Source organism: Tamandua tetradactyla, chromosome 8 (assembly GCF_023851605.1).
Source record: "Tamandua tetradactyla isolate mTamTet1 chromosome 8, mTamTet1.pri, whole genome shotgun sequence".
Taxonomy (NCBI): domain Eukaryota; kingdom Metazoa; phylum Chordata; class Mammalia; order Pilosa; family Myrmecophagidae; genus Tamandua; species Tamandua tetradactyla.
Window position 1 is genome coordinate 38057794 of NC_135334.1, and position 14953 is coordinate 38072746.

The 14953-nt window shown below is 37.8% G+C and overlaps 1 protein-coding gene across 2 annotated transcripts in view; it reads left to right on the forward strand.

Moving 5' to 3' along the window:
• The window catches only part of PDGFD (platelet derived growth factor D), a 228869-nt gene extending 214143 nt beyond the window's left edge, over positions 1 to 14726 (forward strand). For both annotated transcript variants that reach the window (XM_077113110.1, XM_077113108.1), the window contains exons 6-7: positions 2382 to 2596; positions 12014 to 14726. In XM_077113110.1, the coding sequence (XP_076969225.1) occupies positions 2382 to 2596; positions 12014 to 12139 (341 nt within the window). In that variant the 3' untranslated portion in view covers positions 12140 to 14726. The remainder of the gene's footprint in view (positions 1 to 2381; positions 2597 to 12013) is intronic.
• Positions 14727 to 14953: the final 227 nt, after the last annotated feature.

A 14953-nucleotide genomic window follows, 5' to 3' on the forward strand; every position in this document is an offset into this window, starting at 1 on the left:
GCATACTTTATCTTGGTTAGTCAAGGGTACTTTGGGGTTGAGCTGAATTCCCATAGGGTAGACATGCTGTAATTTGGTTTGGGTATATCCCTTGGATAAGGATGTATCCCATCGGCACTGTACCCCCAGCAAAAGACCCTTGAGGGAAGTCTGATCCAGCACCAGGGAGGTTGGTCCTCTTCCCCAGCATCCCCATGCTTTGCTTTATGTGACAGAGGCTACAGGGCATAGGGGAGAAAGCTTCAGTTTCCCTCTGACCACTGATACGTCATGGGTACATAATACCCACCTTCGGGGCTAGGAAGCAACTAAAGGTAGTCCTATGTGAAAGGTGCCTAGCAGAGGGCTGAACTTAAGATGAGGCTCAACGCTGTTACTCCCTCCTGCTCCTCCCTACCTTCTCACACATCGCCACCCCTCCCTGCTAATAACACCTTTTTATTCTTAGTGTTAGACAAATACACTCCCACTATCACAGGCAGCAGATTTGGCCCTCTGCGTCAGCCCTGCCCACAAGCCCCATAATGCACAGGCCCCGCATCAGTATTTATCTCAAGGTGACACTTATAATGGATTATTGCTGCACTTCTTAATCCATTTATGTAATCTTTCCTGCTTTGCTTGCAGTTATTTTCAGGGCTTTAGCAGCAATAAAATGGTTCCTTTCCCAAGACAGAGTCCATTCAATTTAAATCTGGATTGATTATAGCTAAACTTATGACATGTCTTTACAAAGGAAGAAAAAAAAACAGCAATAAATTATGCACAGTGCTTATTTAGCATCTAGTCCATCCCTGCAGTGTCCTGGGCTCAGCGTATTACAGATGAAGATAAATCCTTGCCCTTGAGAATCAAAGCATAGTTGCACATGCGCACGCACGCGCGCACACACACGCACAGGAAGGACAGGGCAGCAGTCCAGTTGCCACTGAATTGCTTAGTCAAGGGTCATCCAGCTTTTTCTCACCACCAGTGACATTAGCTGACTTCATGGGGTTAAGTGGACTCTCCTTCAATTCTTTTACCTTCTTCTCCTTTGGCTTCCCTCAGATACATCATACTTTCTTGCTCTTTGTTCCTCTACCTCAAAACACCACCCCTTATTGTTCCTCGAGCAGTTTTGGCTTAAGACTAAGACATTTGTTGGGGCTAGAGTCCAGGGATATCAGCTAAATATTTATATGATTCCTCCTGGGGTAGCCTAGCTGGTAAATAAGGAAAGGGAGCTAGGAAATGGTGGTAGAATATGTGCAAATAAAATGATTTTCAACTAACTGTGTTCATGTGAGATGAGATTCATGTATGTCCTTACCACTCAGGATTTGGATGCCAGATGGATGGATGATTGGATGGATTTTGAGAACACAAATGAAAACTTGACTTATGTGAGCCAATAATCCAAATTTAATTCAAGTAAAATGTCTTAGATTTGAAAATTTAGAGTTATGTTTCAGAGAGTTCCCACTAATCATATTTTTTGATAATCATTTGCATAAAGCAATGACCAAAAGAGAAGTAGAGAGGAAGACAGATCTGGAATTTTTGTTGTTGTAGTTGTTGTTTTAATGTTTGACCATTCACTTTTAGGGGGAAAAAATGGGGAAAAATTCAAATGACTCAAGAGGAATAATTAAATACCAGCATTAACCAGGCATTTTATATTCAATCCTTCAAGTACTGCATTGAAATTGGTAAATTTGTACGATTTCCATTTTATAAATGAGGAAACAGAGGTTTGGAGCAATTAAGTGACTTTCTAACTGAACCCATGATGTAAAGGCAGCTATAGTTTACTGATGAGCCCAAGCCCTTAACCTCTATACTCTACTGCAATCTAGGACCCAGTGCACAGATCTGCACCACCCTCACAAAAATGCCATTTTCTTTAATATTTTGGTTGAGCTTGGAGTTAGAATAAAGCTAGAACCTTTTTCTTCCTTGCATTTAGTTATAAAATTTCATCCCCATGTAAATATATTAGATTGATTGCACACGATATGCCCCCAATATATTTCAAATTATATTAAGTAATATAATTTATTTATATTACTTAATATAATTTTATCTTTTAAAAAAAGATAAAAGCAATTATTTTTAATTGATGTATACTTTATTATATTTTCTCAGGACATTGGTTTGCATTAAAAAATGTTGCAAGGAAATTTGAGCTGAGACACAAATTTTATCCAAGATTTTTTAAAAATTATTTTTGAAACACAGATGGGCTCAAAAGAGAAGTTACATTTTCCACCTTATGTGTTCAGAATAGTGATTGAGATGCAAGGACAAACGTAAATCCCTGGGTTGGGGCTGTCCTCACAGAACTTTCCCACCTTATTTCCGAAAACACCTGTCTCTACAGTGTGTTTATCTGCTTACAGTTGACCTGAACAGGCTCCATGATGATGCCAAGCGTTACAGCTGCACTCCCAGGAATTACTCGGTCAATATAAAAGAGGAGTTGAAGCTGACAAACGTGGTCTTCTTTCCACGTTGCCTCCTCGTGCAGCGCTGTGGAGGAAATTGTGGCTGCAGAAATGTCAACTGGAAGCCTTGCACGTGCAATTCAGGGAAAACTGTGAAAAAGTACCATGAGGTATGTCATTCTGAAATTTCTTAGATGCTGTACAATATTTGGTTCTTTTCAGCTGTTATCAGTCATGCGGTCAGGGCCAGTGCATATGGTTATTCAGATGGTTCACTGCACAGGTCCCAGGCAGGGGATGGATTGGCTAACCAAGTCAAGTATGCTAAGTCTACCCTGAAGAAACGACTCCTTTTAATAATTCTCAGAACATACCAGAGGGATTGACAACAGCCCTGCTAGGATATCCAATCAAATATATGTTATAATAATGTCAGCGCTTCCTTGCCCCCTTTCTACATATGTGATGTTATTCATTTACAGAATATGAGTGCAAAATCCAGGTCTCCTTAAGAAAATGCTATGAGCTAGACTTTAATTCAGTTGTCATTTAAAAATTGAGCCTAATAAGGATAGCAAAATGTATACTGTCAGAAAATATAAATTGCCAGGACCTTTGCATTCTCTGAAGGAAAAGGTGTTTTTCTTCTGGAAATGCTCATTCTTCCTAAATACTATTGGGTGGTACCGGGGAATCAATTCTTGATTTATTCAAAAAGAAATAAAAATAAATATAAAGACATCATAAAAAACAAAAATGTAAGAAGTAACCTTTAATAATAACAGTAAGTGCAAACATTAATAAGCATTTCTGTACACAAGCTGCTATTGTAAGTACTCATTAGCTCACTTGGCAACTTCCCAACAGTCCTGTGTGGGAGGTGCTATTTTTATTACTTTTCTGGAAAAGGAAATTGAGGCCTAATAAGATCAGTAAGTTGGCCGGTGTGACATGGCCAGTAAATCACAGCATCAGGAGCCGAACCCCTATCAACTGGTTCCAGAGTCTGGATTCTCTTCACTGCTGGTACTGTGCTCTTTGTTTAAAAATATCCAGTTAATAAGCATAAAAGAAGAAGCGCCCTCAAGAGGAGTTAGAAAGCCTGACACTGACTGCAGCTCTGTTACTTCCTGAGCATAGGAACATCTGCAAGTCACTGACATTTGCAGTCTCAGTTTTCACATATGTGAAATGGGGCTAAGAAATTATACCAAATAAGCCCTTACAGAGTTCTTCTGAGGACTGGAGAAAAGGAAAGTATGTAAAATGCGTTTTGTAAGCTGTAAAACATGAATCAAGAAATATGTTTAAAAATATAAGCTAAATTACAGAACAAACTGGAATTACTGCTGGAGTTGCTTTTCACCAGTATCCACCAAAACAAAGGAACAGATAGCGCTCCCTAAATAGACACCCCAGTTCTAGAAACTAGATTTTCTTTTTAGCCTGAAAACAATAATAATAATTTAGGAGGTAACTTCTGGGCTAGATAAAAATGGGTACGTCATAACTGGTATTTTCAATTTAGCAAATGTGGGAAGTCATAGGCCACAATGACCGTGCTTATCTCAGACAAGGGAAACATATTATTTTAGGTCTATATAGAACATATTTTCTTGGTCATAAGAATTGCTGACTCCACCCCTCAGTTTTCACAGAGGAAAAAAAAAAGTTTTCATATCTAAAGAATGCCATCGTCTGTGTTCATTTTGTTTTATTTTTGTACGACCTGATGAACTCTAGATTGGACATTGTCCTTCACTTCTAAGAATCTAGATTTTATAATGTTTAGTCATACCCTGAGGATAAGTGCAGAATGCAGTAATCAGGTTAGAGTTAAAATAATTGAAGAAGTGACAAGATCTCCACTTAGTAAAACTTAGGAGGAAAAACATTCAAGTCCAGGCTTCTGGTATATGTATAGAATGTTTTATTTTCATCTTGATTCTATGCTCAGGTAGACATTTCAGTTTGATTTTTAATACCATTTATTGTGGAAAGAACAGTTCCTCATTCCCTCAGAAGAATTCTCTTCTGACCACTGACTCTGAAGAGCTCTGGAGGACCTGGCTGCTCTCCTCTTAGTTCCTTTCTCGTCTCTGTTCACAATAGCTATTACCTTAAATTTCGGTTCATAATTAATATCTAGAAAGGAAAGTCCTTGATCTTTGTTCAGTCACATGAATAGGTTTTAAGTATTGCCGTATTTTGAAGCTCTTCTCTCCAGCAGCTCTTTAAAACATGTGTCGCAACATTTTTACTTGTAGGACTCTGCAAGCTCTATGCAAAATCACTCTGCCAAGTACTAGACAAAGAGACCGAACGCTGTCAGTAACTGCATACCTGAAACAAAGACTCCTGTCATATCTCCACTAGACTCCTAAAATACCCTTGACATAGGACTCTACAGCACAGTGAACCCGATATGGACTATAGTTAATAGTACAATTATGAAAACATTCTTTCATGAATGATAGCAAATGTACCCCGCACCACTGCAAGGAATTAATAATAGGGTGGTATATGGGAAGTCTGTATTTTATGCCCAATTTTTCTGTAAACTTACAATTTCTTTAATAAAAACTTTTTTAATATCCTTGAAATGTATCATAGCTATTATCCACATCAGCTGCTCTATGAAAAATAACAGAAGGCTTGTTCCATTTCCAGAAATAGGAGTTGCTTGAGTTCAGGCTTATTAGGGAAACATTCTAGTTCTTTTTTGTATTACTTTTTGAGTTTGTATTCTCACCTCAGAGAAACAAGAAGCCAGTTTTCCCAGCTCATGGTCATAACTGATGAGATGTGAAATGAGTTTCTATGAGAGATGAGCAGCCTTAAGGGGGCAACTAGAACTTGTCACACTAAGGAGCCCTGTGTGAGTCCCCACAAATATTTCAGTGTTCTACATTTAAGGAATACAGTCCAGGGAATTATAGGGGCCCTGGTAAAGCTAATGCCCTGCACTTTTCACAGTTTCTGCTCCTTCTCTGGTAAAGGTCTGAGCATTCTTCACTGTGCAATGAATGTTACCGTCTTTATTATTTCTTTTCTCAAAAACTTCTAGGCACCATGTTAAAGTTTGCTGTTGTTGTTATTTTCCTTTTTCTTAACAACCATTCTATGCCTCTTGGAATATATAGGCTATGAAAGATAATTTGGGTAGTGGTTTTTTTTAAAGGAAAGGTTTCAGAAAACATATTGACAATTAGAGGATACTATTATTTCAGTTCTCGTCTCCCCTTGATAATGCATAATCAGGGGACAGACAATCCCCTTGAAGTATGGTGCATTTTTAAATTAATATTGATTGGTTTTCAACATTCAGCCCTCCAGCTACATCCATTTGGTCAACAGCCAAAACCTTAGGAAGCAGCAGAGAAAGAAAGATAGAAGTTAATTTTCTCTGTCCTTTTCACTCATGATGGAGTGGTAGGGAAGTATTTGATTTTGTTACGATGTTGACCTAACCACCAGTATTCTCTAGAAAAAGTTTCTGTAGTGATGGAAATGCCCCATATCTGCATTGTCCAGTGTGTTAGGCACTATAAGCATGTGACTGTTGAAATGTGGGTAGTGCAAATAAGGAACTGTATTTTTATTTCAATTAATATTCTTTAATTTGAATGTAAGTAATCATGCATGACTAGTGGCTACCATTTTGGACAGCTCAGAGCAGACCTATCTCTTTTTCTGGCACATTTGCAGCACCTAGAATCATTCCAGGCCCTGGCAAAAAAAAAAAAAAAGTTTGAAAAATTCTCTTGATTTTAATGTAAAATTTTGTATTAAAATTTTGCTTTCTATTGCTATTTAAGTATTACAAGATGTAAGTAGATATTTACATATGAAACAGGATTAATTAGAGGTAATAAAATGCCATGTTTCAGACTTGAGATAAAAAAATAATGCTTTTAGTTTTCACATATTTTAAGCAGTTGTCATTATAACACAATGAGCTAAAGTTGAAAAATATAGACAAAGGAGCCGGAAAAAAAAATTTTCAAGGAATTTTTACACTCTCCACAAAAGGCCAGTAGATTTTGGGTCATGATTATAAATAACCATAACAAAAGTCAATACAATCTTTTTTCTATTCTTTTCATGGAACAACATTTCTAGTGCTTGTAGAGAAACCCCCTGCTTCTTTCCCTTCCTATTCTTTTGAGTCAGAGTATGAATCAGCTCTCTTTCAGGCTTTTCCTGTGCTTCCCTACTTAGAGAAAAGAGCATGGAATAGGAAAGTCTAATAACTAGAAGAAAAAAGTTGTGGGTTCTGATTCCAGCTCTGCCACATGGGGAGATAACCAAGGACCAGCTACATAAAACCTCCCAGAGCCCCAGATTTCTTCATTTAATCCCTACAGTAACCTACAATTTTAACTTTCTAGGGTGACCTGTAATTACATGAAAATATCAAACTGTTACATTCCATACTCCCTAAAAACAGAAAACAAAAGCAAACAAACAAACCTACTGAAACTGCGTAAGGAATAAAAACAAATGAGTAGTTGAAGTGCTATGTAAGTACAAAAAAATGAAGTTATGATCGGGAATGGTTAATGTTTATAGACTGCTTATAATGTTTTTATCTTTAAAATGGGGCTAATAACAACTGTGCCTCTTAACTCTTGAGCATACCGGGTGAATGAAAGCATCCCAAGACGCTGAAGTGCAAAACAGATGTGGGTAGAATTATTCGAGAGCATGATCTGGCTTATTCAGGTCTGACTTTATAGGCCTGATGATTCACTTACCAAGTGAATGAACTCTCCATACCAGTACCATAAAATGTGTGCATTCTTTTCCTTCTGGCTCTAGCTTCTCATCAGGTCTTTCTATCCAGGTTGAGCAAACCTGCCATGGGCGTCACACTCCGGAGGCAGTCAGGAGTGATACCCAGTGCTGAAGCCTTGCTCTGAATTGTGGTGCCCAGCTAGGCTTCCATTGTGTGTTTTCTGCAGTGAGTAGCCTGGACATGTAGCCCTTGATCAAACATATCATTATTTAGTTCTATAAAGGTAAGACTGAAGCTAAATAACAGTCCATGGAAACCCCAGAGTACTCACAGAAAACTTTTATTAGAAGTTAATGTGCTCAGATGTTGATTGCATTTTAAAGTATTCACAAGAGTTTAATAAACCCAGGCTTTTGCCACTTTCAAACTTAACTTCTTAGTATAACGTTGTTGAACTGTGTGTCATTTGCGTCTTGCTTATTGAGAACTGTGTCTTTTGGCTTGATTTTGGGCATTCTGTTACAACATTCAGCATCGGCTGCAACAATTGACTGTAAGTTGACTGATTATGTAGGTAATATGATATCCCTTCTCAAAAATATGTAGTACTTGTAGTCATTTATGTTTCAGATTTAATTCATTACTGTCCCTTAAATATCTTAATTCTATAAACAGTTTTCACAATCTATAAGCAGTAGAAATTAAAAGTCAAAATGGAAAGCTTTTATTTTTATTTTATTTTAGTGTATATTGCTTGCTTTGGAAGTTTGGTAGACTGTTAAATAAACTCCTAATGATTCAGGTTTATAAAATACATTCGTCCTGAAATATTTACTTGTGTTCCTATGTCAGGCATTAATTTGAGAACAGTTACAGGGTCTTAACAATCATTTTTTATACTCCCAATAAATAAGAACCCAACTCAGCAGCTAGCTCTTCTGCCTGGTATTGTTTTATTAGTGTAATAGCTTTATGGCAATGGCTCATTCAGTGGTTTATTGGCAACAAGGTAAGGAACTGTAGTTAAATATTCTTCATGATGTGGTAATTTGCAAAACTGATCAGCTAGATTTGGGGTAGTGGTAAATGAAAGATACCAACTGGCCCAGTCATTCTCCATTTGGTAGAAGTCAACTCTTTCTAACCTTCTGTGGTTTATCAGGGGGTAGAAAGGAGTTAGGAATTCCATCATAGCTGATAAGAAATGGCCAGAAAATAGGAAAGCTTTCTGGGATGGTACCTATTAGCAAGCATCCTCCAGCTGCTGTAATTAATTCAAGGGCTCTTTCCTTTTAAAGGTTACCAGATAACCCATAAGCATCCAGTTTCCTTTCTCAGATAAAGGCTTTTCATTTTCTTTTAACTTGCATGCTCCCTCAAATCAGCCATGCTTTCTTTCTCCTTTCAATGCTGTGTACCTGAACCTAAGACTATTATATGGTCTGAAAGGTTTGAACATCAGTGCTGTGCTCAGCAAGCAGAGCAGTCCAATTTCCACTTGCTTCAAATAGTGCTTTCCTATCTTGTCTGGAAAGTGTCTGCCAATTCATTTTTCTCTTCTTATCAGCAAAATACATATATACTGTACTCACATCGCTTCATAAAAACATGGGGAAAATCCCTGAACAATCAGAAGACCAGTTAGAAAAACTGCCCAGATTTCTATTCTCATCCCAGAGCACACACTTTTATTTGCCATCAAATGAGAAAGCAAATCAACAGAGCACTGATTTTACAGGTGCCAGGAATCACAAATTATTAGGCATTTATAATGGTCTTCTTCAAATAGAGAATATTTATCATATGCTCGGCTTCTTAGGGAAACATTTCCCTCCACTCTCTCCCCCACTCCCAAGCCTGGCTAATAAGTTGATGACCTTGGACAATAGTGACTAATCTATATTGCTGAAATTTTGGTAAAGCTGTAGGAGTCCAGCATTTCAGTCCCTCCAAAGGCACTCTAACTTGGCACAGGGCATAGCTGTCTGATAACCCAAATTGTAATACAGTCTTTATCCACTGCTTTGGTTACTTATTGTTTAATGGAGAAGCAGCATAGTTTATTTTCTATGCTTGTCCAGCAAGAGAGAACTTGGGAGCAGGGAAGGGGAAGTGTCATCATAACTATTCTTGGTACTTCAAATTTTGTTTCTTTCAGACACCAGGGCTTGGTAATTTGAAGCAAAAAACAAAACAAAACAAAACAAAATTTTGTTTCAAAAATGTGAAAAAGTAAAAATTACTTCAGAGCATGTTCCACTGTGTTCTGGTCCCCAATTTTTTTCCTTGTTTATACTGTTTTTTTTCCCCCTGGGTTTGTTGGAGGTTGGGATAGAGGGTACCTAGCAAGGGACTTAAAAGGAGAGGTCATCAAACTATCCCCATTTGCTTGCTTCTGCATCTGTCGCATCACCCACCACATTCACCCAGAGGCATATCTTTAGCATGTATTATAGCCCAATGTACTGCTGAGCTGCACAACCAAATACACAGATTTCATTGCTAAGGGCATGAGCCAGACCTCGTGGTTCCTCACGTCCTAGCTCTGTGGCCTTAAGCAAGCAATTTGGTCTCTCTTTCCTCATCTGTAAACTAAGGATTAGAAAAGAAACTATCTCATAGTGTTGTTGTGAGGTCCAAATAATTTACTTAATGCAAAGCCATTTACAACAGTGTGTGGCATCCAGTAAGCACTCAATACATGGTAGTGATTATTTGTACTACTTTTGCCCTCAAAGTGCTTTAGTCCAGATGACAGAAGGAATTAACAGAAAATCACGTGAAATTGTGATACAACATTTCAAATGCAGTAGAATTTCAGGAAAAAAAAGATAATAGTATGTTTTAGTTTCATAGCTACTAAAATAAATGCTCTATAATGGGTTGGCTAAACAACAGGAATTTAGTGGCTCATGGTTTCACAGGCTAGAAGGCTTGCTTCCTTCTGGGGTTGGTATCTGCTGGCTGGCCAACAGTATTTGAGGTTCCTTGGCTTTTCTGTCACATAGCAAAGCACATAGCAGCATTTTCTCCTTTCTCTTCTAGGTTTCATTGATTTCAGCTTCTGGCTGCTCCCCTGTGGTATTCTCTATAAGGCTTCCAGTAATAGTATTAAAACCCATCCTGATTCAGTTGGGACACTTCTTAACTAAGTGGCCCCATCAAAAGGTCCTACTTACAGAGAATTCATAACCCACATGAATGGATTTAGATTGAGAACATGTTTCTCTGGGGTACATAGCTCCAAGCCACTGCAAGTTCAGCTATAAAAACTGGCATGGGGACCAATTTAACCAATATCAGGTCAGTTTGAGTCTTTGTGTCTCATAAATTCTTAGGGTGTCCCTTTTTTAAGTCTTGGTTTTGTTCTCTGTACAAAAATATTAGCTTCAAACACTGCTACAAATGGGACTACATGCTCTACACCAAACTCTGTGTTAGCAGAGGCCGGGAGTTCTAGTTTGATTGAGAATTGAATAGATGTAGTGATTCATTCTTTGCCTCACTGGAGCTCCCATGGGACAGTATGGTTTAAATGCTCCAGTAGCGGGGTTCTATAGACCATGACATGTGAGTGCTGAAGCCTTCAGGTGTATTTTTCCTAGTAGCTGATTTTGGCTTATTTAAGACTTTTGAACAGACAATGTAAGGATAGGAAAATTGTTGGGAATCTAATTCATAGTAAATAATTGTGGACATGCCATGAAAAATTATGCAGAAATTAAAGCAAGATTTATTGCATTTAACCTTAATCTGGGACCAAGGTGTATCAAACAGTTGTTTTAGGTCCCCATTGCAACTCTTGGAGCCAGACATACCTTTGAGACACAAAAGGAAAATTAAAGCACAGTAAAGCGGCATTGGGTCGGAGTGCACTAGGATTCTAGAGGACAAAGTGCTGGGCTATGTCCAACTTGATCACATCACCTCCCACATTCACCCAGAGACATACCTTTAGCATGTATTATGACCCAACATGCTGCTGAGCTGGTCTCTTCAGAATCTCAGTTCTGTAATCTATAAAATGGGAATAATGATACGTTCTCTACTATGTGATAAGATTTGTCTAATGGCAAATTCTTTGAAAACTGTAAAATATGACAGAGTTATGTAATGTTGCCCTGACAAAATTTATAGTCTAAAAGGAAAAAATTGGAACAAACTCCAGAGGAAAAAGATAATAGGAAACTAAGAGCCTAAGAAGCAATTATACCAGTTCTAAATATATGTAGAAACAGGCATATAGTTTTGCTTAGTCTTTGTCTGTGTGATGACTAATGTTTGACTCCAGTGATGACCACAGTAGGGGAGGTATTATATCTTAACAAATAAGTAAGAATATAAATTCATTTTCATTTATTCATGGACAACCATTGACCTTCATCAGGGCAAAATGTTTTGTTACAACCATGCATTAGGCAAAAGTGGCATTTACTTTTCATGACTTTATTCGTTGTCCTCTTTATAATAATAATAAGTTCAAAAATATATTTATCTATAATAAATGCTTTGGTGGGAAGAATCTTTATGACAGTATTTAGGAGAGCACTTGGTACAGAGCAGGTCTTTAGAAAGATGTCAGTAAATATCTGCTAAGACACCTGAGGTCAACTTGGAGCACAAAGCATTCACCCTGGTATATCAATAGACATCGCCACTTCAAGGAGTTGATGACAGTTTGTAAAAATATGTACATGTGTGCATTTTAATAAAGAGCCCAGGGCTTTTGTCAGACTCTCAAAGGGATTGGGACAATTCTCAGAGTTGTCCTAAAGGGAATAACTGATTGTCACCTGGTTGAGTTCAACTGCCAAGGGGTTTCTAACAGGAAATGTGTTTCTTGTCCTAGGTATTAAAGTTTGAGTCTGGCCATTACAACAGGAGGGGCAGAGCTCAGATGATGGCTCTCGTTGACATCCAGCTGGATCACCATGAGTGGTGCAATTGCATCTGCAGCTCAAGACCACCTCGATAAAAGAATGTGCACGGACTTACGTTTAGCACAAGAACCTTTAGTTTAAGGAGGGTGTGGTAAGAACCTTTTCCCACTAGCAACCGAACTTCCTAGTAGCCTGCAGAGCAATCAGTCACAAGTGGTTGCAGAGTTTCAACCTAGCTTCATTAGTGCCATCGCAAGTGCAAAGGTATATCATCAACTTCTATATCCGAGAATAAGGGATCACATTTAAAAATAGTGTCTGAGAATATATATATATATATATATACCTGTGTCTACGTGTAAATAGATAAATCAAATGGTTTATATAACCAGGTACACCGGCGCTAACATATAGTTACTTAGATCCCTAAAATCCTTTGACAAAATAAGAGATGTATTAAATACATGAAATATTTCTTTAGAAAATTCAGAAGATGAACTTAATATGCTAAATTTTAAAATTTTGAATCACAAAACAGTTTTGGATATTGCTCTCTCAAAGAAAGTGCCAATATATTAAAAACCAAAAGATGAGCTTTTCTTATGTAAATATATCACAAAAAGAGGAGAAATCTGGTTTCTAGGAAATAGCCAAAGACCTAAGCATTTTTTCCATGAGATGCACTATGCACTTACCTATGTATGCAATAATTACCTGTCTCCAAAACTGTGCCATAATAATATAGGGGATTTAGAAATTGTCATTAATTCTTCTTCTTATGTATTTTGCTGAGACATGCTAATTCATTTAACACCTGTCTCAACAAAATTGCTCAGAAGGCTTATTATTATAATCCCACAAGAGACAATTTATAAGCTGTAGCAGAATTTTGAATTTTTTCTTTCCAAAAGTCCCTCCATAAAAACATCCTTTCAAGAGTGGTATGGAGGGCGGGCCACGGTGGCTCAACAGGTTCTTGCCTGCCATGCCATAGACACAGGTTCATTTCCTGGTGCCTACCCACACACACACACACAAAAAGAAGAGTGGTGTGGAAATCCTAAACGAGCCTTCCAAAATGATGTTAATTGGAAGATTTGAACAATGAAAAGTAAAAAGAAAGAAGATGTTGGAGTGCTAACATAACTGGAAATTAGATGGAATATTTGATAGGCTCCATATTTAATAATGGATTCAAACGCTCCAAACTTGTGCTGATTCTTTGTATGTATCTTGCTTTTGTGTTCCTGTCTCTTCAATTTATGGACATAGATTTATGATGGCATTTTATACTTGGCTAGCCACCATGGATTAAAAGCTTTTGTGTAATAATAAACCAGCCAAATTTTGTTTATGTAAATCCCTAATCATATACTCACTCACCCTTCTGAATTCCTGTTTCTGAACCAAATGAAATCAGATCTGGGATCTCTGATTCTGTCCAGAGCTATGGAGCTTTGTCTAAGAAGCCATAGTAAATCTTGGGAGCACATATTCAGCCTTGCTGTACCACTAGAAAATATCGTGTGTGTGTGTGTGTGTGTGTGTGTGTGTGTTTACATTGGTTGTTACTGAAATTCCTAGTAACTTTTCCTCCCTGGCTCCCTAATTTCTATGATTCCAGAATTTGTAAATAATTCATCATACTCCAAGAGAGCAACAGTGAAATTGAGCTAATTCAGGGGCTGCTAAAAAAAATTACATTTTTCTTCCTGCCTTGAATGAAGAAAGGACAGCTATTTCTTTCATGAGTCAAGGGCCTTACTGACTACCATCAGATTGGGTAAGGGGTATAAGACAGGAGCTCGATGAGTCCCTATATCAGATGAGAGGCCTACAGACACCTGGATTTCCAAGCATGGTGCTCTCAAGTACAGAGGTCACAACTATCCTGAGTAGCCCATTTCTTCTCAGCTCTTTGCAATGAACGACCAGTGCTTATTGAAGGTTTCCTTCTCAAGCACCCCTAAAAGTGTCCAGTGTTTTTACCTCAGGTGGTGAGGGGTAAAATGAAATCCTCTATCCTTCATATCTCCAAAATCCCAGAGCAAATCAGAAACAGGGCAAGTAGACATTCTAATAATCAAGAATCATTTGGCCCATTCATGGTCATTTGCAAATTTTCCTATGAAAACATTCGCTTCCTGTACTACAATCAAAATGTGAGTTAAATTACTCCAGCTTGTACAGCTCACATCATAGGGTGTTCTACCTAATTTTCAGTAAACCTTCCAGGCTGCAATAACCAGGATGGTTTTCAGTTAAGACCCTATCTATACTTTTTATTTATTAGCTAAAATGTAAGCAGGCATATTCACTCACTTTTCTTTTTCTTTCCTGAGTGTTTTATTAAAACTTCTCCCTTGGTTATCTGTTATCTATTGCACTTCCAACATGTAGCTAATAAATCTGTTTCATTGCCATCAAAGGAATGAAAAGCTTACCATACAAATTACATTTTGAAACAAACTAATAAATCCACATTTTTGCACGACTCACTCACCTGGAATAATGCCTTTCATTCAATATGTTCTTATAGGGCAGAATACTTTCATAAGTAGAATTTTTTGTGTTTTTGTCATATTGGTAACATACAGCTTTTTTTTCTCCTGTAACATTTCCTGTCGCAAATATAATATGCCTCTTATCTTCGTGAAAAATAAATATTGCTTGTGAATAAAACTGTTCTGTTATTTAGTGCTCAATTACAGTTTTAAAAGCTGTGCAATGTTACAAACTTACTTCAACAAATGCATCCAACTGTTTGAAATGATGACATAGGGTGATTTTCGGGGGGGGGGGGGGGGGGGGGGGGCTTTGTTCCTAACACTGACAGGACTCGAACCTTCTTCCCAGACCACAGGCTTCGACTTTGTCCACTTCTTGGGGTCCTTGCAGCAAGGCGGGCC